We start from the raw sequence: 23,992 nt of genomic DNA, 5'->3' as shown, positions 1-23,992 counted from the left end.
CTCGCTGGGCAGCTGAAAAGTCAATACGCGATTATTGATGTTGCCTATGATTGTTGAGTGTACTGTCTTCATTCGGGATAGTAAATCGACCCGCTGGGGATGCTCGAATTGGAGTGATGCACTGCGAAGAGGCAGTAGATAGGACTGTCAGTTTATGATCTCTTAAGACATCCTGGCTGCAAGTAACTGTGGACATCTAGGAGCAGGTAATAGGGTAGTAGTAATAGCGCGCCCGATCGGCACTGGGGCCGACCGAATGCGGGATGAAATGCCGTAAGTTATGCCAGCATGTGGAGGTGACAGCATTCGGAGGATATTGGCCCATTCATTTGAAGCTGCATAGTAATTCCTCCGAGATTAATCGGCCCGTAGTGACCGCACGGAATTAGTGATAAACTGGATCAACTTAATCAACACTCTAAATTGAATCCGGTGGAGGGAATTGACGGGATCCCACAAGATTTCATGGGGACATGCCAACCCCGCCAACAGGATCAGTAGGAAACTCCCATTGAAGCAACAAGCTTCAGGAACATGGCTAGACCCGACATCTGCCCAAGGGAATTAACTCTGTGCGACCGTCAGCCATGGATAAAGGCATCCCAACACTGCCAATCCAATCAATTGCAAGGCATTTGTGGCGGGCGGTGAGAACCTCTCCGATGGCGGGGCAAAAGAACAGGAAGAAAATTGCAGGCGGAGTCTTTCTTTATCTTTGCCCCGATCCGCCCCGGACGGACTGACTCACTTTCTCTCGCTTGTCTCTCGCGTCTTCTCTCCTCAGTGTCCAACTGCTGTCTTTCTTCCCCGTCTTGGGGATCTTACTTCTGATTCTCTCTCCTTGAATATTTCCCCTAGAGAGTTCCCCTCTCATTGATCCATCATGGCCACTCCCCTCCTCGTCTCGTACGACCCCGCTTCCCCCTCCTCCGGCCTCTCCCTCAAGCAGATCGCCTACTTCGGTCGCGTCCTCGTCAAGGTCTCCAGCCTCGCTCAAGCTGAGGACTTCCTCAAGCGCAACTTCCGCCTCCTTGATGTCTACGTTGACGCTACTGCCATTACCTCCACTGGCGACCTCGTCGATATCCTCAATGCCGGCGCCGCCAAGATCTTCATCTCCCTCAACCAATTGACGGCTCTGTCCCAAGAACAGTCCGTCCCGTCATCACGTCTCGTCGTCTATGCCGCCGAGAGCCAGGTGGATGCCTTCAAGACCTGGGTGGGCGAGTCCACCGAACACAAGGATGCTGGCTTGTCGACCGACTCGTCTGCCGTCAAGGCCATCGCTGAGAAGCTTGGCATGAACCTGGAAGCCCAGAACTTGTACCGCACATACACTAGCACCCCCACGGAGGAAACGCTCAAGGACACCTTGGCCCAGGGTGGCGTCAGTGTTGTGTCGGCCGATGCATTGACCTTTGAGCACAAGGAACCTAACGGCAAGATCGTCGCCGCCTCTCTCATTGCTGCCCGTGCTGTCGCAGACCAGAGCAACGGTCTGTACGCCACCACCGTGACCGATGAGCGTGGAACGTGTCTGGGATTGGTGTGGAGCAACGACGAGAGCATTGCCGAGGCCCTCCGCACTGGCACCGGCGTATACCAGAGCCGGAAGCGTGGTCTTTGGTACAAGGGTCAGTCCAGCGGAGACGTGCAGGAGCTGATCCGCGTCGGCTTTGACTGCGACAGCGATTGCTTGGTCTTTGTTGTTAACCAGATTGGCAGAGGTAAGTCTAGAGTTCCCAGTTCGCTTGAATCTACTAACCATCTTCAAAGGTTTCTGCCACCTTGGAACCGCCAGCTGCTTCGGCCCCTACAACGGTCTCGCCCGTCTTCAGAAGACCCTGCAAGCCCGCAAGGCTGATGCGCCCGCCGGATCCTACACTGCCCGCCTTTTCAACGAGCCCAAGCTCACCCAGGCCAAGATCATGGAGGAGGCTGATGAGCTGTGCCGCGCCAACACTAAGGAAGAGATTGCCTTCGAGGCTGCGGATCTTCTTTACTTCGCTCTTACTCGCTGCGTCGCGGCCGGTGTCAGCCTGGAGGATGTGGAGAGGAACCTGGACCTCAAGAGTCTGAAGGTGAAGAGGAGAAAGGGTGATGCCAAGGGCCCTTGGGCAGAGAAGGCTGGTCTGGCCGAATCGAAGCCCGCTGCAGAGCCCGCTAAGCCTGCTGAGCCCGCTCCCAAGGCCGATGAGCCCATGCAGATGACCCGCGTTATTACCGCTTCGACCCCCGAGAATGTCGTCCAGGACTACCTCAAGCGTCCTTCTCAGAAGTCCAACGATGCCATCGTCGCTCTCGTCCGCCCCATCATTGATGACGTCCGCAAGAACGGTGACGCCGGCGTGCTCAAGTACACCCACAAGTTCGAAAAGGCCACTTCTTTGACCTCCCCGGTGCTTAGCGCTCCTTTCCCGCCTGAGCTGATGAAGCTGTCCCCCGAGACCCAGGAGGCCATTGATATCAGTATCTCCAACATTGCCAAGTTCCACAGCGCCCAGAAGGACAGCAACGAGGGCTTGAAGGTGGAGACCATGCCGGGCGTGGTCTGCTCTCGTTTCTCTCGTCCCATTGAGCGCGTCGGTCTCTACATCCCCGGTGGTACTGCCGTTCTGCCGTCGACCGCCATGATGCTGGGTGTTCCCGCTATGGTGGCTGGCTGCAAGAAGCTGGTCTTCGCTTCTCCTCCTCGCGCGGATGGCAGCATCTCGCCTGAGATTGTCTACGTTGCGCACAAGGTCGGTGCTGAAAGCATCGTGCTTGCCGGTGGTGCTCAGGCAGTCGCTGCCATGGCATACGGCACGGAGAGTGTCAGCAAGGTGGACAAGATCCTGGGTCCTGGCAACCAGTTCGTCACTGCCGCCAAGATGTTGGTCGCCAACGACACCTCCGCCGGTGTCAGCATTGACATGCCCGCTGGTCCCAGTGAAGTGCTGGTGATTGCGGACAAGGACGCCAACCCTGCTTTCGTCGCTTCTGACTTGCTGAGTCAGGCCGAGCACGGCGTGGACTCGCAGGTCATCCTCATTGCCATTGACTTGAACGAGGAGCAGCTTCAGGCCATCGAGAAGGAGGTTGACGTCCAGGCCAAGGCTCTGCCCCGTGTGGACATTGTCAAGGGCTCTCTGGCGCACTCGGTCACTTTCGTTGTGCGCGACCTCGAGGAAGCCATGGCTCTCAGCAACGACTACGCCCCTGAGCACTTGATCCTGCAGATCCAGAACGCCGAGGCGGCAGTTGAGATGGTGCAGAACGCCGGTAGTGTGTTCATCGGCCAGTGGACCCCGGAGAGTGTGGGCGATTACTCTGCTGGTGTCAACCACTCTTTGCGTAAGTTTTTCTGATCTCTTCAAACTAGTATAGTGAACCAAGCTAATAGTCACAGCGACCTACGGCTACGCCAAGCAGTACTCCGGTGTGAACCTAGGATCCTTCCTCAAGCACATCACCAGCTCGAACCTAACGGCAGACGGTCTGCTGGGCCTGTCTCGCACGGTGGAGCAGCTGGCAGCAGTGGAGGGACTGGATGCGCACAAGCGGGCCGTGAGCATCCGCGTGGCGCACATGAAGAAGCAGCAGGCATGATTTGTACCAGCGGTTTACGATTGACGCATGTAATATGAGCATAGCAATAAAAGGTCTTGATGATCACTGTACATTAATGGTATCTCGAACGCCTCTAGTAGACACGGAACTTTTCCCACCACCGATGCAACGCAGAATCATAAACTGCCGTAGCAGTATGAACAATAAACAAACCACAAACCAAAGGAAAGGAACAATATATCACTTCTTCCGCTCACGAATCTTCCACTTAAGACCATTTTTATTCGTGCCACCCACCACATTATCCATCCGACCACGCTGCCAATCCAGCTCGCGCTCCGCGGCCGTAATCTCCTTATACTGCTTCTGCAGCGACTTGAGCTTGTTGACCCGCGCCTCCGCCGCACGCTTCCTCAGCTTGCGAGCCCGACGAGCCTCCACAAGCGCCTGTCTCTCTGCCTCCAACTGCTTCCTCGACTTCTTCATCATCTGCTTCCCAAACGAATCATCCTCGTCCTCCTCATCGTCATCCTCATCATCATCTTCCTCCCGTAACTTCTTCTTCTTCAACACTCTCTGTTCCTTCCGATCATCCGCAAACACCAACTTCCTGCTCTTCTTATTCTTCTTCTGGTCCACTTCATCATCATCCCCGAAATCAAAATCAAAGTCCATATCATCGTCGTCCTCCATCACCTCTTCCTTCTTCTTATCCTCCGCACCCTCACCATCAAGAATTTCCTTCATCCCATCCTGCAACCGCACCTCCTCCTCCAACTTCTCCATCTGTCGCCGGATCCGCTCCCCGACTGTCCGCAGGTACCCCGCATCCTGTGTCTTGAGCAACTTGATAGCGTCGTGACTGAGGCCGCGTGCGGCAGCCGAGTCGCGATTTCCTGCAGCGCCGTGTTTGCCTTGTCGAGCGGACGAACTCGACATCATTCCGAAGGCGAATTCATCGGGATTGCGGTCGCGGACTTTTTCTTGTAGACGCTTGATCTTTTCTTTCTTTGTGTTGTAGTCTTTCGCGCGGAGGGAGTAGTCCTATACAGTCATTTTGTCAGCATGTAATTGCAAGAGAGGTGTAGGAAAATAGAAATGAAGGTATGTATGTACCTTGTGCTTTTCAAGAATACCCCATTTCTCACGACCTTCGAGCTGACCACGCTCGCGGTGGTTGCGCCGCTGGACGGCATTTCTCATGGAAGACATGATGAATCCCCTTTTTCTCTCCCTGCGTAAAGGGACTTGTAAAGGCAGTAAAAAGTACTGGTTGATTGTTGGGTAAGAGGATGGGGATAGATAGATAGATAGAAAGTAATGAAAAGTCGGAGTCGGAGGACACTAAACCCAATCGGGTAGTTGCCGACCAACCCGTCCGACTTCTTTCTCCGCTGGATTCTAACTATTCTAGCTGTGCTAGACAACGCATGATCATTGGTGTTGTTTCCTAGCTTTCTTCTTTTGATGCAATTGGTGGTATATGTTGGTGATGAATTGATACCCTGTGTCGGATTCTCGGATTGATTTACGACAACGATTGACAGTGCGCTGCACCACACACCATTGCTTCTCGTATACACGACAGATTGACACCACCACCACCACCAGCAACACCAACACCTCCTCTCTACAAAGACCTACATACATACATACATACATACATACACAACCTCAACACACCTCACCGATTCAAAATGTCCTCCACAACCCCCCAACCCGACTCAACAACAACCAAACCAAAATACAACCTCCGCAACCCCCTCCCCCTCTCCGCCGCCCAAGAAGCAGAAGTGAAGCAACTCTACTACAAGCGCGTGCGATCTCTCTGTGCGCCTGAAATCAAGGGTGAGAACCCCCATATACCCCAATCCCAATCCCAATTCATTCCCCTTCCTCGAACCGAAATGAAAGTTGTTCGCAACGCATACTAATCACTGGGGGCCATTGGTATAGCATTCGCCGAATGCGCCGTCAACCGCACAATAACAGCAACATGGGTATGTCGGGACCAACGACTAGCGATGAACTCGTGCATGGTAGCGCATGCGAAGCCGGAGGTAGAAGACCGGGCGAGAGAGGAGTGGTTTGCAACGCATGAGGAGCGGAGGAAGGCGAAGGAGGAGGAGCTTGCGAAGGTGGAGAGACGGAGGGAGGAGGTCATTCGCATGATGAGGGAGGATCAGGAGAGGCAGGCTGCTGCGAAAGCTGCTGCTGAGAAGAAGTAGAGGGAAATTGGGTGGGTGGGTGTGTATGTGTATGATGTGATGGGGATGGGGTTGTGTGCTGTGTGCTGTGTGTGGGTTGGCGTATATAGGGTTATCCTCCTCTTTTCTTCTGTTTTTTGTATTGATACTGCTGGTTTTGGCGTTTTGTTTGGCATTTACAGACTTAGTGTGTGTTCATTGGGACTTGTATAGTAAGTAGTTGTTGTTGGTGGTGGTGGTGGTGATGTGATGGATGGAGAGACGATAGATGATGGGTGCATGATGTTGAGAGGAAAAGTATAGCAAAGAAAGAATAGATGAATTGAATCTCCCGTCCTCCTGTCCAAGTACTAAGTAGGTAGTTATAGCAGTAGCAGCTAATTATCCTGCGCCCTAACGCCTCTATGCAGATACACACTCTCCACTGATCTAAACATCCGTCATATCCTTATCCCCATCCCCATCTCCCCCATCTCCATCACCCTCCCCCATAGCCGTATCCTCCCCAAAAACATCCTCCATCTTCCCATCCTCCTCCTCATCCACACCCTCCTCACCCTCCTCCACCTTCGTCCCACCCCCAGCACCACCACCACCACCCATGCCATTCTCCCTCCCAGCATCCCCAGCCTCTTCCACCTCCTCCTCACCCTCACTCTCCCACTCCTCCCTCATATTCCACCCCGTACCCGTCAAACAGAACCTCTCGGGCGGCAACCTCATCCCACCCATAACGACACTCTGATTCGCCGCCGCCGTCTTCGCCATCCCCTGACTATCAAACCCACGACTCGCACCGGGCAAAGCCACACGATTCCTCTCCGCCGCCACATCCATCAAGAACTCCTTCGGCAATCCCGCCTGGAACTGATAATGCAGTCGGGACGCAATAGCCAACCGCAGCGCCGGTAACGACACCGTATTGATTTCGGACGCGCCGGCGCGGGAGCTTCCACCACCACCAGCGGCCTCGGGACCACCGGCGTAGCCTTCTGTCGCGAGATGCACGGCATCTTGCAGCACCGAGGACGTGTAGCGGTAGGCGAAGTCGAGAAGTTGCAGTGGTACGCGCTCTTGGTATGCTGTTACTCCCAGCGAGGAGAGGAGCATGTGGATGAGTCGGACATCGCGCGGACGTCGTGATTTGCCGCTGTCTTTGAGGGAGGTGGAGGGGATTTGGGTCGGTTGGGCGCTGGGGTTGGTGTTCGCGGCGGGTGCGGTGCTGGGGTTGTTGGTTGCGGTTGTTGTTGTTGGTGCGGCGGGGGCGGTAGTGGTGGTGGTGGTGTTTTGGGATGCGGTGGGTTGGGTGCTTGATGGTTCGGCCGGAGGTGTGATGGGTTGAGTGGTGGGAGGTTGCGCGTGGTTTGGTGAGGTCATTTTGAATGATATTGAGTGTGGTGATGGGTGAGGTGGTAGTCGTTGACGGGATAGTAGGTGTAGCGACGCGCTTCGGAGGCTGGTCAATTGGTGGGTGCTGGCATCGCCTGCTGATCGGAATGGGATTCGAGGTTTCCGATACAGGTGTAGATGAGTGTATGCGCGAGGGTAGATGGTTGCTGGGGTTGATGAAGCTGGAGATGAAAGCTGCCGATGGAGGCAAAGAGAGTCGGTCGGCCAGGCATGTCCGCGCTAGACCGCCTTCGGCAGGTGATTGATTCCCAGCACTTGGGACCGTCGATGTACGTGATGTTGCAGCAGAAGGAGCAGAAAGTAGATTAATTAAGAGGAAAGAATTTGATGATGCAACAATTCTATACTGTGCAACTTAGTGTCTCGACTATCATACATTATGTGCCGCCCAACAAAAGTAATAATATGGCTATGCGACCGTGCAAACGCCCATCATGCAATTCTATAACACAAACACCTCATCCATGCGATAAATGTCAAGTCCCTGGCCTATGAGTTCGCCATCATAATGCAGTTGATGCATCTTGCTGCCCTCAGCGTTTGGGAGAGCCAGGGTTGGATTGGCTTCGACGAGGAGGGTCCAACTCCTCTTCCGAGGCGACCTCATCTTCGTCCTCGATGTCTTCTTCATCGGCGGCATTGAGATTAAGACTGTCCACCAGTTCAGATCCGTCGACCGAGTCCTGCGAGATGTAGCTCGCCCCGAGCTCTTCTCCGGCCTCATCCTCGTCAACATCACTTGCTTCCTCGTCACTCAGCTCCCCGTCGTATTCCTCCTCGTCCTCTTCCTCGTCTTCGTCCTCCTCTTGGTCGCCTTCCTCCGCTTCGCTGTCTGTGCAGGAAAAGTCCTCTAGATCCGGCGGAGGCTCTCTCCAATAGGTAAAGTCGGTATATTCTTCGCCGCCAGCCTGGACCAGCAGACTCACCGGCGGGAAGAAATGGTCCAGCAGCTCCGTCATCGAAACGTAACTGCTCTTGTACTTATTTAGACTAAGAAGATCCAGAACGACCTCGGCATTCGAATTGATCGTGAAGATCCTGGTGGACGGGATGTTCACCGACCGGTAACTCAGCGCATCAGTAAGACGGTTGCCGAACCCAGCGTAGAAGGGATTTTCTTTTCCATTGAACAGGTTCAAGATATCCCGCAGGCAGGCCATCTTGAACACCTCGGGCTTCCTCAGATAGATTTCTCGTCGGAGTGCTGCCATGGTTCGATCGGGACTCATGATGACCGGCCCCTTAGGCAGTCGCCAGCCGTCCTGATTTACGCCATACAAGTAGGCCCGCGTCGTATCTGCCTGGCCAACTGATCGACTTGTAAGGTACATGATGTTGTATCCGTTGTTGACAATGTCAGTATACAACTTGGCCACTCCAGCATGCGTCCAGTCACGGCCAATCATGTTCAACACATGGCCCAGGGCATCAGACCTACAATCTATTAGCGACTTCCGACATCCCAGGTCGAAAACACTTACTTGGTGATGGTTCCGTCAATATCGGAGATTACAATGGGAATATTCCCGTTCCACAGATACATCGTCGCCGTGCACGTAGCCCGGTTGACGCTGAACGACATGCTGTTCGCCCCAGGCTTCAAGTTCAGGGCCTTCAGCTGATTACTCGTGAGACGGAGGGTCTTTGCATAGTTTCGAGTTGGCTCTTGGGCTTCTGTCGTCGGTGACTGCGGCGGGGTTGGGAAGCCGGGTTGGACATCAGACTGGGTGCGATAGTGCCGGCTGGGTAGCGGCTTGTCCTGCAGAGACTTGTCGCTGTCACTGTGATATCCTGGGTCGGAGATGGCATGCTCGCTCATGGCGGAGCCTGGTCGCATCGCATTAAAGGTGGCGCGGCGATTGGCAGCCTCCTTTGCTTCTTCGCTACTGTAGATCCACAAGTTCCCATGTTCGTCGGCCCCAATGAGAGCCCCAATGTCGTAGGGGCCCTCCAATTCCTCTGCAAGGATCTTCCGCGCAAGAACTTCCGCTCGCAGAGCGTCCTCTTCGCTGCTCTTGTACCCGGTCATATCGAGCATGAGGTCTCCTGTTTCGGTGACGTGAGACGGAATATTCGATCCGGAGAGTTTCTTCGATAGCGAGACGGCACGAGACATCGCCTCTTCGGGAGTTAATGGCGGAGGGCTTCGCGAACGACCATCCTGGCCCAGATCATCGCTCGCAGCGCTGGCGCCAGAGGACTGCATCCCATATACTTGGTCCGCTACGCTGACACTGTTGGAGCGGCTCTTGGTCAACAGCACTGTATCCGTAGCCGTTCGGTCGATTTTGGTGGGAGTATCGCCGAAAGAGCCATGTCGGGACCTGCCCAGACTGGAGTCATCCGGCGACCGTGAAAGAGGAGTAAGGGTACCTGTCGCAGATGAATGTCAATAACATGATATAACATGATATATGGAAGTCAGCAATAGAACCCACCTAAATCGCTCGATGCCCGCATACTCCTCGATAGCACCGGAAGGGCTGTTGAAGATTTTCCATCTAGATTGCCCGTAGATGATCGATCGAGATCCAAATAATCGGGTTCCTGGAGCGATGGAGGGAGGTTCTCCTCACTGCGCATCTTGGGGCTGCTGCTTGGAGAAACCAGGGGCGAAGTCTGCAGCGAGGCGGGGATCTCGTCTGTTGTCTCAAAGACAAAGAAAGCCTCTCCGCCTTCGCCCAGCTTCATCGCATAGTCTTGCTTGACACCATTTACGGAAAATTCCACCTTGAACGTCTTAGTTATATGGGGTTTGCTGAGAGGATCGATGCGGGAACGGTACCTTCTTCTCGTACGGGCGGAGCAAAGAGAATTTGCCGAATCGAACATGGAAAGGTGAACAAGCCAGAGTTCCTATACGAGAGATTAGTGTCCGATTGACCAGAAAAAGAGGCAAACCACGAACCATCCTCTTGTTCAATCACGATCACATCGATTGCCCCGCTCAAGGTGGCTGGATTGATGGAGTTCCACGTCTTGGAGACGGAACCACTGATACTTCGGACGTACTGCATCCTGCGAGAGTAACAGGGAAAGTCCCTGGAGAATATTGTAACAATTCCCAAGCGATAAAGGCGAAGCACAAAACAAAGAACACAGCAGATAGAGAGGGGGGTCGGAGGTCAGACGGCGGAGGTGCAGGAATTGCCGCCTACATACGGCCCATGTGACAATGCCCGAGAGACATGCGCCGAAGTGGAATCACTAACGAGAGACGGTCACTTGCAAAGCGAATGAGTTGGCATGCAAGCATTTGACCACGATCGAAACCAAGCGAGTGGAACCTGCAGCACCAGCAGGGCGTATAGACAACAAAGGGAGACAGATAAGATAGGACAGCGAAATGGGAGAAGGAGTTAGCAAAAGGCGAATCTATGATTGTTGGGACCTGCAAGAAGGCTCAACAGCCCAACCGCTTCGTCTGTCTCTCCCCGGCCGGGCGGTCCGTCATGTGCTCCAGGCTGCTTCTTCCCTGCCTTCCTCGGCTTCAAGCGGGCACTAGGCCCCTTCCGGCTGGCGCAGGCTATTTTTTGAGGAATGTCCCAAAGTAGTTTAGTCTGGAACATCCCATGATCTACACCCAGTTGACTCAGAGCTGAGTCAGCAAGCAAAGTAGTCAGCTAAGTTATCTCAGTCAGGTGATTCTGTCCCACTCCTCTCTCGGCAGCCCTCCGCGGAGCATCGGATTAATTCCTCCTCGACTCTCACGGATTATCTAGGTGAATCGTCTGCTTGCTGACCCTTCACTGCCCCTCGACGAGGTTGCCAGTCCCCTCCCTCCTTTCTCCCTCTCCATGGGTGTCGGACGCTGGGATGTATGAGCCGTTGTTTCTCTCCTTCGACGCCTACCCCAGCGTAGTTCCCCGAGTGAGGGTGCGAGGCGTCATGGCTCTCTTCCTGGCTGTCACCATTCTCTGGGCTCTGATCTGGTAGGTCGCAAGGTCTCAGTTAGAGTGTAGAGAGCGCACAACTAAATTTAACTTCTCTCAAAGGCTACTGTACCGTGCGTGGCAGGTCTGCCAGACCCCCAACGACGTCCTAGTTGAAAAGCTCGGTCTGGATATTCCTCCGCCACCAGAGGTCACCCTCGAAGAGATTACCGCCCGTGAAATTCGCATCGCCTGGAAACAACCCGAATTTCACAATTCCATCCACAAGCACATCATCCAATTGAACGGCATCAAGGGTACCCTCGGCAATGGCTCCCTCGAATCTCTTTCTGTTGATACTAATGAGTTGTCAGTGGGCGAATCGAAACGAGCGGAAACTGCAGTCGAAATCCTGAACTTGGTTCCCGGAAGTATCTATCATATCTGCGTTCTTTCAGTTAGTGCTGCGAACTTCCAAACCCCAAGTGCAATCATCCATGTGCGCACAAAGTCTCTGCCCTTGTCGCAAACCCAACAGAATGCTACGGTCGGCAATCCTACCATTCGGGCGTCCATCCCCCGGTCTACCGCTGGTCTTGCTGCCCCCTCGGCGCCCGTGATGTCCCGGGAGCACAGCGGAGGACAGCTCCAAGCCAAGCGATCTTCAGCCGGGCGGAAACCGTCTCCTGCAGCGAGCGGGACGGAGGTCTCGCATGGCCATGCGGAGGAGACACAAAAGAGCACCACGAACGACGATCACGACGAGACTCTCGAACAACTTGCCGACCGATTGAAAACCCTGCAGCACGAGAACGAGACCGTCGAGAAGCAAACTATCGATGAAGAAGAGGAGCACATTGCTCTTCTGAAGGAACTTGAGAAACAGCGTGACGAATTGAAGAAGCGGGTCAAGGAAAAGGATGAAGCGAGCGGCGACCTGAAGAAGCACGTTTACAAACTGGAAAGTGTCAACCGTACAGTGCAGAGTGAGAAGGCGAAGCGTGAAAGACTCCTGCAGCAGAAGGAGTCTGAGCGTAAGAAGCGCAAGTCCGATATCGTCCGGTGGCAGGAGCGGGTTGAGAACATGAACCGTGAAGCAGCGGAATCGAAAGAGGAAAAGACACGGCTGGAAGAGGAGGGAAAGCAGCGTGGAGATGAGATTCGGGAGAAGATTGCCAAGGAGCAGGCAGAGATGAAGGTTATCGATGACGAAATCCAAGACAAGGGCGGGCGCGTCAAGAAGCTGGAGGAGGAGAGGCAAACCCACCAGGAAGCAGATAGCGAGGATGGAAAGGAGTTGGATCGCATTGACAATGAGCGAGCCCGCCAGTGGGAGATCAAGTTGAGCAATCTTCACGCTCGCTATGCTACCCTTGTCAACCTCCATACCCAGGTTAGTATATCTACAATAGCTTGGTTCTTGACATAGTCTCTAACTGGCTCTACAGGCTCAGCAGCAGTACCAAGAAGCGCAGGAGCGCCTGAAGTGGCTAACTACCCAACGTACCGGCAGCACAGGACCCTTTTCTCTCCCAGCTCTCGATCTTGATCTCTCCAACACTGCGACTATTCGCCCACGTCGACACCGCAGCTCACTCGCCAGTAATGTCTCATCTCCGATGAATTTCACGGCCATCGAGCCTTCATTCTCAGGTGGCATTAGCTACAACCCTCCTGCCACTGGGTCTCCCACCTTTGGCCCGACTTCTGCCTTCTTCAACATCAACAATGGAATGACCCTCCCGAGCCTTTCGGGCCAGTCGGATAGTACGCGGGGATACTCGGATATGTCGCTTGGAAACCCTCAAATGAGCCCTCGCGCCGACGCACTTCTTCCGTCCGATCTCCTCGGAGACGAGGAGTCGCCCGAACTCCCCCGTCCGGCCATCCGTTCTCGCTTCTCCAACCTCGAACAACCAAGCACTGCGCTAGAGTTTCCTCATGGGCCACCTTCGCCAGACTCTACCGGAAGCAGGCCGGAAAGCCTCTTCGCTAGTCCGGAGGACCAGACCCTGCCCAAAGATGTTGAATCGCAACCGGTGAATTTGGATGTAGGCGAGGCGCCCAAAAGTGCGTCGCGCAGGCTTTCGGGGCTCTTTGGCTTCCACCGTCCTCGCGGCAAGACATTGGCAGACGAGCCACCTCTACTGGGCAGTTTGAAACCAGGACAAAGTCAGTCGTTCCCCCGTAATCTGGAGGAGATGGATCCCATAGGGGCTAGACGTCGTCGGCTGAGCTATACAGGCAACTGGGCGAATCCGATGTCTCTGTTCCCCAGGAGCAACACAGCAGGTGTTACAACAGACAGCTCTTCCGATCATCTTCCCTCGCGACGCGCAGGCATTTCCAGCATCTTCTCACCCAGCCGATTTGGATTCGGCAGTGGACACGGTCTGCTCAAATCCAGTGAAACCTCCGATCATAGCACAGGATACAACCAGTTCAGTCCTCGTCATGATCCCATCGATCCTTCCTCCATCTTGGGTACAGTGCGCCGGGAGTCGTTGTCTCCGCGGCCCTCATCGACCTTCTCTTTCGAAAACCAGCTTCCTCATCCCTCCACCGATAATCGTCACTTCGGTTGGCCATCGGCAGAAAAGCAAGGCCATCGAAGTCCTTTGGGGTTTGATTGGACGTCCCCATCGACCTGGTCTCGGGTGCAGTCGCGCCGGCCATCTACACAGTACGGCTCATCGGGTCACCTTCCTTTGGGCCTTACTGGGGAGCCAGACTTTCTCCAAGATTCGTTCGAGAGACAAGGCCGGCCATTGCAGGCGCCGATCGGTACACGGCCATCATCTTCTCATCGGCCAGTCACTCCAAAATTGAATCCTGCTGCACCTTCCTTTAGGACCATCTTTGGGAAGCGGTCGGACAAGAGCAAAGAGAAGGAGGCAGCGAAAGACCGAGAGCTAGATGCTCCGTTTGACTTCCACATGGAAGAAGGCTCTCCGTCTGAATCGCGCACCTCGCGGGATTCTCGCTCTTTCTCTATGTACACAGGCGACTCGTATGAATCCTTGGAACGTATGCCCTCCGCAGGCTCGCTGGATAATGGAAGCTCGAAAGAGTCATTCATTCGTAAGATCACCCGAAAGGGCAGCTCCAGCAAGTTCAGTTCCTGGAAGGACCGGTCAGGGCTTTTCTCCAAGAAGGGTGACCCTTCGCAAGGCGACATTGACGAAGACGCACATAGCGAGGCGATGCTTGCCAAGAGTGTGGACAGCACCGTGTCCAGCGCCCCTTCGGCAGACCGATCAACTCGCAGCAGCCTGGGATTCTTCAGCCGCATGTCCAGGAAGTCCGATAAGGCCGCCAGTGAGACGAGTGAGCGCCCTAGTGAGCATGTTAGCGAGGCGGAGGATGAAGAGGCAGCGGAGGAGATCCACGCATGAACATACAACATCCATTCTTTCTATTTCATTTTTTTTTAGGTCGCCGTGTGGCGTTAGGCATTCTTTCAATTTCTTAGCTAGTGACGGTAGAAGTCATTTTGTGGCACATAGCATGCCTTTCTTATCCTCTCGATATGATCCACTTTTCTGTATACCTGCAATTTACTGTAGTAATCAAAGGCGAAAGCTCTAGTCGAAAGCATTGTCGTCGAAGTAGTTTATACCAACCAGAGATGCTAAGAGCAATTGGTGCAAAGCAGCGCAACGCTGGCCGTGGAGGGACGGTTCGGTTCGTCCCTCATCCCCACCCAAATCTTCATGATTCATCCTCCCTCGCCAGCCCGACGGCTTTTCCTGCACAACAATCATCGGCAGTTCCGAATACTGCGGTCTAGAGCAAGATGGCAAATTCCAAGTATGTTTCCTAATCATTAAATAAATCTTGAGAGCAGCTGCTAACCGCCACAGATATGAATATGTCAAGTCATTCGAGCAACCGGACGTTCTACTTCCCAATACATGGATTGTGGTCCGGATCGATGGCAGAGGCTTCCACAAGTCAGTGCATCTCCCTCTCAAGGCTTCAACATAATGCTGCGCTTTTCGAAACTGCTCTGAGCAGCTGAAATAACTCCTTATAATAAGAGCTGGCTGTTTACATGTCGCCAACTGACGGAATAAAGACTCTCTGATTATTATGGCTTCATAAAGCCCAACGACCGTCGGGCCCTAGACCTAATGAATGCCGCAGCCGTCGGCGTCATGAAAGATCTTCCTGATCTTTGCATCGCCTACGGTATTAGCGATGAGTACAGGTATGTGATGCGACATGCTCAGGGTCAAATGGGGTGGTATTGACTTGAGATTAGTTTCGCTTTTCATCCCAACTGCCAATTATTTGAACGGCGGAGTGCGTAAGTCATCTCCCCTTCTGCTGCAAAAAGTCAAGGCTGCCGGCAGTGTGGACTTACTCTGCTTGGAATACAGCAAACTAGTAACGACCATTGTGTCAACTTTCACGGCGCATTACATCTATCTATGGGGGACGTATTTCCCCGATACGCCACTGCAGCCAGCAGCTCTGCCTTCATTCGATGGAAGAGCAGTGATGTATCCCAACTCCAGAATTTTCAGGGATTATATGAGCTGGCGGCAGGTGGATTGTGAGTTTTGTCTATTCGCAGTTTCCAATCGTCGTGTGCTAATATGCTGTAGGTCATATCAATAACCTTTACAATACAACTTTCTGGTCTATGGTCCTGCAAGGTGGGATGGATAGAAGAGAAGCTGAACTTGAATTGAAGGTGAGTTTCTGGTGCTCAAAGTTTGCTACTGCTGCTAACAGTGTCGACTAGGGCACCCTGTCTTCCGACAAGAATGAGATCCTCTTCAAGAGGTTCGGCATCAACTATAACAATGAAGAAGAGATCTACAAGAAGGGCAGCGTCTTATATCGCCAGGTAAGTATGTCTCTACTGCTTCGTATGTGTGGCTACTGACCTAGGTACAGTATCAACTAGAGGAAAAATCAGACTCCAGCGTGCAGGAAGAAACATCACCATTGCAGGAGGACACGCCCTCCAAGACACAGCAGGAGAAGATCCGCAAACTGCGTCGCAAAGTGCAGGTCGTAGTCGACCATGTCGACATCATCAAGGATGAATTCTGGGAGAGACGACCTTGGATTCTCTCCGGCAAGCCCGGAAAGCTGCCTACAGAGGCGAAGGAAGTAGCATGATGACATGACGATTAACAAAAAATGATAATGAAAATGCAAATATTGTTCGTGAGAATATACAACCAAGTAGCACAGCCATGGGTATCTATAAGTCGAATCTATCTATAAACTGCCAAAGAGCATCCCTCTATCCCATTCATCCACATTCAATTCGAGGACGCCTTCTCATCCTTGGACTTTTTCGACTTCTTCTTCTTCGACCCGTCACCCGACGCAGACGTCTCTCGCTTCGTCTTCTTCTTCTTCTCCCTCTTGTCCTTCTTCACCTCTTCCTCATCCCTCCCACTCGACTCCGTCTGTTCCACCTCCGTCGCCGGCGGCGTAGGATACTCATCCTCAGGACCAGCCTTCTCCTTCTTCTCCTTCTTCATCTTCTTAACCTCCCTCTTCTTCTCCCTCTTCGCCCTCCTAGCCTCCTTCTCCTCCCTCTTCTTCTTCCTCTCCTCTCTCCTCTTCGCCCTCTCCTCCTTCCTCTTCCTCTTCTCCTCCCTCCTCACCCGTCTCTCCTCCTTGCTCTCCTCTCCCTTGCTCTTCTTCTTCTTATTCCCATCATCATCCTCATCCTCAGCCTTCCTCTTCTTATCCCCCAAAGTCCCCGGAACCGTCTCCCCTCTCACAAAATACCGATACAATTCACTCGTCAACGCATTCGGCGTGCGCTTCGCATCCCCCGCACTCTTATTCTCATCGCCCACACCCTTCAGCGCGTCCTCGAATCCCCGCAACCACCACTGATTCGTGGGATCCTTGGTCGTCTTCTTCCCCACGCCTTGGTTGCCTTGGCGTCGCGCAACGAGAATCGGTCTCGTCAGTCCTAGTCCGCCGTGTGTGCCGGGCCTTCGGTTCGGGTTGAGTGGGTTGCCGGGACCGGACCAGCCGTGGCGGAGGAGGTAGGCTTGGGCGTCCATTTAATTTTTCTTTGTGATGGGAGGTGGGTTGGTTCGGAAGTAGTAACGTCGGTAGGTTGGTTGGTTGGTAGGTAGGTCGTTCGTTGAATGCGACTGACTGATTCTCGACGGATGGATCAATCGATCGGTGGATTGCAAACGGCGCGTGCGTATGTAAATTAAGGAGAAGATGAAGAAGAAAGAGAGAAAGAAAAGACCGCTATGAAAAATAACCCCCAACACACACAAGCAAAGAAATGCGACGACCGCGAAGGGATGGATAGATAGATAGTTAGACAGATGGTCGTGTAGGAAGGACAGGGTGATTGAAAAAAAATCTAACTACTATCTAATCCAAACCACCACCAAGCCCGCTCGCTCGCTGGTTTGCAAAAAACTCCGCGCGATAAGATAACTAACCGGTCGGTCCCAGTTGAGTCTTTTCTTTTGGGAATATAGCCCGAAATTTTTCAAACTTTAAATCACAGTCGCGTGGTCTAATGGTTATGATTTCTCGTTCACATCATCATTTATTATCTGATGAGGTTCCGAGAAGGTTCCCGGTTCGATCCCGGGCGCGACTATTTTTGGTTTTTCTCCTTTCATGTTTTCTTTTTCTTTTTATGTTTATCTATGGTTCAACTTTAGGTTTGTAAGTTTGTGTGTGGGTTTTGTGCATAGTGGTACGTAGTAGGTAATATGCATATGGATATATATTTATTCATTTGCCGTTCGATATCATGATCCCTGTTAACGGGAAATAGTAGTAGGAAGCATTATTAGGAGAAGTTTGGTATGGATTTCAAATGGACTGACTGACTATGCTGGTCGCGCGGTCTCCTTCCTCTCTTTGACTAGTAGGTAGGTCACTGCTATACATTGTGCTGTTATTGGGTTATAGTATTGGTCGCTATGAAGCAATTGGTAAGTGATTAGTGAGTGGTCTAGATTGAAGGGGTATGTATGCATGCTATAGCGATGTCGGTGTTTGTACATGGTGTTGGGTATATTCATGTGGTAGTATGGAATATAAATACTCGGGTAAACTTGATGATCATGATACCACAAGAAATATTAACCAGCGACACGTATGCTAGGACACCGACAGAGTTGGTATTTGTTAAGTACTGCTATGTAGTAATGATATTAAGAACAAAAAGCTGGATGAATGCTAGGATAGTTGCTGGATTGTGGCAACCGATGCATGTCGACAGTGATGCTACTATTAATTCATCTCTAATTTGTACTACTAGTATATTTTCTTTGTTCTAATGACATCTCGACTAACTCCACTATGGGTTGATTGCGCCTAGCTAGCTATGAACCGTATTAATAAGCTATAGATGTTGAATTTATCAAAGAAAAATTAAACATATAAGGAAGCCTCCACGACGCGGTCTATCTACCTACCTAGAGCGGTAAGACATGCAGAATTCCTCCCTAGAAAGGGGTGATTTCTTCAGATGGAAAAGTCTCCACTCTGCCTGTCACCGTTCGCTAGTTCATCGTTCTAGGCTATGAAGGCGGCATGCACCGCCCGCCTTGCTGTATAAAACGCCGATTTAAGTACTTATGGACACGGCCATTTTGTCTCCACTCAGTGTGCAAGACCATCTTAGAGAGCGCGATGAGGACCGTGCCCGCTAAGAATTTTTCTGAATGAAAATCACTCACGGGCTACTCGGAGATTCGTTGTTAATAATACCTCAAGCCTCATTGCCGTTTTGCCTGACCGGACGCGGATCAATTCGTGGCTGTGGCTGGCGGTAGCCATTAGTAACTGAAAGTCTCCAGTCGTAGATACCATGTGATTTTTTGTAGGTAAGTACTCAGCTACCCTTGTCTGTATAAGGTTCAATGGTGAGCCTCATAATCGGGGCTCCTTTGTATGTCAAGCCATGCCTCGCTGATTGGACGGGAACCGTAACGGTAAAAGTAGCTGTATTTAATGATAGACGGACACGTTCCGCAAGGCAAACACGAATGCAAGAAATCAGACGGTAACTGCGTTAGCTGAAGCTCCCCCTACATAATAGTAGGTAAAATATAGTCACCAGATTTCGAAAGAACAGCCACAACAGACCGAGAGCTTTGCGATGCACGGCACCACAAATCGGCTTTGGTTATAACGAACAGACCGCAACTGGTCCCAACATCATCCCCGAAAGGAAGGTCGATTGTTGACGGGCAACGGCCGACTCCGAAGGCCAGACGGTTGGGCAAATCATGGGGCAGCAGTCGTATGGGTTGATATTTCCGATGGGGAACACTGGAAACCGGGCCGGGCGTCGACGGTGGATGAAGCCACGACGACTCCATTCTGAGGTCGGAGCAAGCAGGGGGTTTGTGCTTAGAAACCAACACCGTAAGTCTGTAGAGGTGAAGGGTAGGTATAGTTCTGCAGTGAGTGCGCATCTAACTATCGGGGCTATTAACTTGCTGGTCGTGTAATTAACCCAGAACTGCATAATCGAGTTAAACCTCGATGGGGCAAATTTTTTGGTCGGTAATTGCTGCCAACCATCTAGTTGGATTATGAGAGGGGGGCCTGAAGTACTAAGCCAGCTAGTATAGTACGTGCCCCGTGATGATTCCCCAAAGGAAGGAGATAGCCGGGAAGAAACAACCAGAGCTCTCACTCTCTCCCTTCCTTCCTTCCCGAAATCAACCCTTGGTTATTAGGTTGTGTCATTTAGGGTAAATAAATGCGAGCCTTGCAGCAATGTTGGTCTGCAGAGATTCGTGGAACTCAAGTCGGGGGTAAGAGGTTGACTTGTCAACGAACAATGGGAAAGTGAAGTGGCCATTAAGGAAGGTACTAGTAGCGCGGAGGAGCAAGCGTCAAAAAAAGTGCCTATCTTCTGGACGCATCCAGTAATGAATGACTTAATGCACGTCTGTACCACATACAGTAAAAATAAGAAATAAAATAAGAGGCATGACTTGTATGGTTCACAGCCATCAAGTAGATAAATTGAAAGACTAGTAGAGGTAAGAACAACCGAGAACCAGTCGTCAGTGCGTGTGATTACTGTGTGTGAAGGGAGAGAGGAGAGAGGAGAGAGAGGGAGAGAGAGAGAGGGGAAGGGGAAATCCCAAGTCTCCGGTGTATGCAGGCCGAGCAAGTGAGAACAGCCGGTTTGACCAGGCACCAAGTACAACGCATAGAAGGATGATGCATGCATCATCACCATCGACCCGAGAGTCTGGGAAGCGGTGAAACGATCAACATGAGATTCCTACATTAAGGCAACTGCTGTTCCCTTAGGCCAAACGCCAGGCTGGTTCGGGCGCCAAGCGGGCGGGTGACCATGGGATGGATTGGAAGGACACATGTACGATGTATGTATGGAGTACAGGAGGGACAACTTGCATACGGAGTACATACTACATGCGTCGACCTAAGCACATAGTGTGCCCGGCTCACGGCGCTGACCGTCCATCCCTCCGCCACCTGCCCAGTTCTTTTTCTTGCGCTCTCTTTTCCTCTTTGATTTTTTTGCTTCTTTTGGGAGAGAGGGAGAAAGAGAGAGGCAGACAGGGAGAGAGCCTTGGATCTTTTGTTCGGTTTTGAATTTAGCCTTCTTCTGGCTTTCCTCTTTTTATATTTATATTTTTATTTTTTATTATACTTATTTTATTTGACCTCCACACCCCCTCTCCCCTAACATATTGTTTGTCCAACCGTTCGGGATGAATCACAAGCCTCAGCTCCCAACGCTGATCCAGCATGTTGTCCCGATATATTGAGTTCCATGGTGCAGCCCGTCCAGGAATAGCTGGATGTAACGTAGCCCCCTCCCAGCCAGCCTCCCATACTTTCACTAATCTTCCAAGTGGTGGGTATGATAGATAGTACGGCTGAGGAACACTTCGAAGAATCCCGAGAATAATTGAGGTAGTACAGAGTAAAACCTTCTTTTTCTTGTCTGTTGGAGGTGTCGAGAAGGAGTGGGCTTTCCTTCCTCCCAACATGCCCCCACCTGAGGAGTTATTCCTGATTACCCGCAACGAGGTCATGATGTGATGAGTATCATGATAATCTCCGATCATGATCCTTTCCTGGCTTTCCTGGAAAGTCTTGTCCAATACTTAATAGGACCAGAACTCATGATGTCCATGCCCACAGCCACGGGCTACTAGTTAGTAGTCGTCCAGGATGGAGCCTGAGTGGAACCAACGACCAGCGTGCGTGTAAGGAGTCTGAGTCTCTTGTCTCTCTAGCCAGTGAGATACAATGTATCTAGCGCTACGAGAGACAGATACGGAGCGCCCTCAGCAAATTGATCCACTCCGGAGCGGCTGCACGCAATGCCGTGGGTTTAGTGACCCTGAACGATGGAGGGTTGGAACGGGTTTTGGTTTGCCTGTGGTGGGCGCTGCGGGCGCTACGGGCGAGGGTTGAAAGGGAAGCACGTCCGAAGCTTCAAATCCTTCAACCAGAGTGTTGGTAACGCTGCCTGACGCTTGCATGCCTGAGAATGCGGGCAGCGACCGCTAGGCCCACGGAGATATTGTGCGTTAGTGGCTCCCCCGAGGAAACTTTCCTTTATTCAACTAAGTGTGGGAGACGGTCCGCATCCCGCCCGGAAGTCACTTGGGCTAAATTTGATTGAGGACCCATCCATGGTTGCTGTCTTCCCTCGATCCTGGCTCGTTTCAATCTCTTTGGTTCATTATTCTTTTCCCCCCTCACAAACCTCCGTTTTATAGCGTCGGGCAAACTGATCCTGCCCTAACCTACTCTAAGCCATAAGACAAGATGGTTTTTGGTGGAGTTTTCTTGCCCAGGATTTTTTTCTTCTATTTTCCCTCATTTTCCTCTGTGATTTTATTTCCCTTTTGGTACACCCTCACACTCACTGTATATCCGGATGATCCCCCATTATTGTGATCACCGTTATTTCCTTGCTCGTCTTGTTACTGGTAAGACGGATACATACAAGCCGCGAACCGAGGCAATGGGAACTCGTATCAGAGCCTCAGGCCAAAAAAAAAGACGAAGGGTTGAATCTCCTGTGGTACCGGTTGGGAGGCAGGGTGTCGTACTAGAAGGACGGAATACCAGCGACATCTTCAACACCAATCATTTACCGCCAGCCTCGAACTGACCCAGAGTTATCAATCTGGGTGAGAACTGGTTTTTGGCGACCCGAAGTTAGTGTATCCATGCTCTGCTTCTTGGCTTTTTGGAAGCGAAGGGAAAGGGAGGGAAATGCTGAGGATAGAGAAGAAGTGGTAGACTAGAAAAGGATACCAATATAAAGAAATTCAATTCTGCCCGAAATGGGTAAAGCATATGGAAAAGAGAAACCGGAAAAGGGAAAAATCAAAAGCTCGGAAATACTAAGTAGAGGCCAAAAAGGGAGACAAAAACAAAAGAGGAAATAAAAAGAGGGAAGAAAAGAAAAACGAAAAAAAAAAAAGGAACAGCAAAAGGAAAGGAAAAAAAAAAAAAAAAAGGATAAAAGAGAGACAAAGACCAAATGGGAAGACGCTAAGCTACTTTACCTGCTTCGAACTCGTGGTGGATACAAGCTGTATGTATTTTATGCGTATGATATACCGACAGCCTATGTGTCCAGGATTATCCCCTGTGGATATAGCATGTAGTATGTAGGTCCGGGTGCACCACCTGGTAACACCTGGGAACACTAGCCAGACTCCCTAGTTAGTGCGTCTGTATGTTGTGGTAGTAGTGAGTTAGTTAGCAAGCTAGTCAATATGTACCATCCATACATACCTAGTACATCGTGCATCCACCCTGGGATCGGTACCAGACAGCAGGCACACAGACGTTGGACGTGTCGCCCTGAGGAGGCAGTGAAGCGCCATCCAAACGTTTATTTTTTTTTCTTATTTGTCGCTAAGGTAGGCGATAGTTTGATGGAATTGATCGATTGAATGATTGATAGGACACGAGGGACTGTTAACATGGCAGTAGCGGATCAATACCGGATTATTGATCCAGGTTCCGGATGTCAGTTGGAAAGAAAGGACCCTCACAGCAGAGAGAGCCAGAGACAAGTCAGGACCTTAGTGATCCGCGTGTAGCTGCCCAGAGGTGCTAAGGAAGCCATGTTCCATGGTTGCCGGAGGGGCTCTACTTCCGGAGGGAACCAATGATGCTCGGAAGGCGCCAGATCGATAGCCAGGCGCATTTCCCACCATCCCCGACGCATCCTGAACCCATGTCGGTACTCGACCACATCCTGACTCGCAGCAGCAGAGATGCCATCTACAACAAACCACTAAACTCTGGAACCTCCACGTCTCATAACTGGCAGTAGTTCAAACACAAATCCAAGCCAGTCTAGCTAGCCGCCAGATTGGTCACCTTTCTTACTGCTTGCCCTGATTTCTTTCCCCAAACCCAATCTCTCTTTTGCTCTTGGTCCACTCACTCACTCACTCACTTACTCACTTACTTACTCACTGCCTCTCACTGTCTGTCTGTCTGTCTGTCTCCCCTGCGTTTCCCACCATTCCAGCCCTTTTTCCCAGGCCCTCTAACCGCCCCGCCTTTGCGCCCGTGGGCCCAACGGGGTCAAGACAGCGGCTGCAACAACCTTAAAGGCAGGGTTGCTTTGCTTTTTGCCTTTTCTCCTTTGCCCTCTACTGTATTCCTCTCCCCCCCCTCCCTCCTCCCCTCCCCTTCCTCTCCGCCGTCTAAATGGACTTTCACTTCCGGGATCGGATTTTCCCTTTCTGATCCGATGATCCAGTCCAATTGACCTAATTCTCGATCGTCCCTCCCCCGATCCATGGTTGTTCTTTTAGTCGCTTCTCTCCTCGTAACGCCTGACTCCTACTTGTGGTTATCGATACTATTTATTATTCTTATTTTCTCGCCTATGCCGCTGCCGTGACCGCTACTTTCTCTTTTGTTCTCTTCCCCCGACGGTTTCCTGTCCTTGCGGGGAGGAGACTTTTT

General features: G+C 51.8%; 8 protein-coding genes and 1 non-coding gene across 9 annotated transcripts; 5 read left to right on the top strand and 4 right to left on the bottom strand.

Moving 5' to 3' along the window:
• Positions 1-883: 883 nt before the first annotated feature.
• AtWU_04097 (histidine biosynthesis protein HIS4) lies at positions 884-3,588 on the top strand (the record flags this gene model as incomplete). Its single annotated transcript, XM_035499208.1, has 3 exons — positions 884-1,727; positions 1,777-3,333; positions 3,389-3,588. The coding sequence occupies 3 exons, from the start codon at positions 884-886 to the stop codon at positions 3,586-3,588; spliced, it is 2,601 nt and encodes an 866-aa protein (XP_035355101.1).
• A 201-nt stretch (positions 3,589-3,789) lies between these two features.
• Positions 3,790-4,761, bottom strand: AtWU_04096 (rRNA-processing protein UTP11; the record flags this gene model as incomplete). The annotated part of the gene is made up of 2 exons (XM_035499207.1): positions 3,790-4,593; positions 4,666-4,761. 2 exons carry the CDS (start codon positions 4,759-4,761, stop codon positions 3,790-3,792), a joined length of 900 nt encoding a protein of 299 aa, XP_035355100.1.
• Positions 4,762-5,246: 485 nt separating this feature from the next.
• AtWU_04095 (uncharacterized protein) lies at positions 5,247-5,777 on the top strand (the record flags this gene model as incomplete). Its single annotated transcript, XM_035499206.1, has 2 exons — positions 5,247-5,397; positions 5,506-5,777. 2 exons carry the CDS (start codon positions 5,247-5,249, stop codon positions 5,775-5,777), a joined length of 423 nt encoding a protein of 140 aa, XP_035355099.1.
• A 408-nt stretch (positions 5,778-6,185) lies between these two features.
• On the bottom strand, positions 6,186-7,133 carry AtWU_04094 (putative transcription initiation factor TFIID, 31kD subunit; the record flags this gene model as incomplete). The annotated part of the gene is made up of 1 exon (XM_035499205.1): positions 6,186-7,133. One exon carries the CDS (start codon positions 7,131-7,133, stop codon positions 6,186-6,188), a length of 948 nt encoding a protein of 315 aa, XP_035355098.1.
• A 566-nt stretch (positions 7,134-7,699) lies between these two features.
• AtWU_04093 (putative lipin Smp2) lies at positions 7,700-10,183 on the bottom strand (the record flags this gene model as incomplete). Its single annotated transcript, XM_035499204.1, has 5 exons — positions 7,700-8,600; positions 8,648-9,539; positions 9,605-9,896; positions 9,952-10,022; positions 10,075-10,183. The coding sequence occupies 5 exons, from the start codon at positions 10,181-10,183 to the stop codon at positions 7,700-7,702; spliced, it is 2,265 nt and encodes a 754-aa protein (XP_035355097.1).
• A 799-nt stretch (positions 10,184-10,982) lies between these two features.
• AtWU_04092 (Fibronectin type III domain protein) lies at positions 10,983-14,433 on the top strand (the record flags this gene model as incomplete). Its single annotated transcript, XM_035499203.1, has 5 exons — positions 10,983-11,098; positions 11,162-11,355; positions 11,413-12,431; positions 12,487-13,210; positions 13,283-14,433. 5 exons carry the CDS (start codon positions 10,983-10,985, stop codon positions 14,431-14,433), a joined length of 3,204 nt encoding a protein of 1,067 aa, XP_035355096.1.
• A 401-nt stretch (positions 14,434-14,834) lies between these two features.
• Positions 14,835-16,171, top strand: AtWU_04091 (tRNA guanylyltransferase; the record flags this gene model as incomplete). The annotated part of the gene is made up of 8 exons (XM_035499202.1): positions 14,835-14,848; positions 14,902-14,991; positions 15,117-15,248; positions 15,303-15,347; positions 15,421-15,596; positions 15,649-15,737; positions 15,789-15,893; positions 15,944-16,171. 8 exons carry the CDS (start codon positions 14,835-14,837, stop codon positions 16,169-16,171), a joined length of 879 nt encoding a protein of 292 aa, XP_035355095.1.
• Positions 16,172-16,317: 146 nt separating this feature from the next.
• Positions 16,318-17,079, bottom strand: AtWU_04090 (uncharacterized protein; the record flags this gene model as incomplete). The annotated part of the gene is made up of 1 exon (XM_035499201.1): positions 16,318-17,079. One exon carries the CDS (start codon positions 17,077-17,079, stop codon positions 16,318-16,320), a length of 762 nt encoding a protein of 253 aa, XP_035355094.1.
• Positions 17,080-17,544: 465 nt separating this feature from the next.
• AtWU_t99 lies at positions 17,545-17,642 on the top strand. Its single transcript has 2 exons — positions 17,545-17,581; positions 17,607-17,642. It is a non-coding gene; the product is annotated as a tRNA-Val (tRNA).
• The last annotated feature ends 6,350 nt before the right edge of the window (positions 17,643-23,992 follow it).

The sequence above is a fragment of the Aspergillus tubingensis genome, assembly GCF_013340325.1.
Source record: "Aspergillus tubingensis WU-2223L DNA, scaffold_6, whole genome shotgun sequence".
NCBI classification, from domain to species: domain Eukaryota; kingdom Fungi; phylum Ascomycota; class Eurotiomycetes; order Eurotiales; family Aspergillaceae; genus Aspergillus; species Aspergillus tubingensis.
This window is presented reverse-complemented; position numbering and strand designations above follow the sequence as displayed.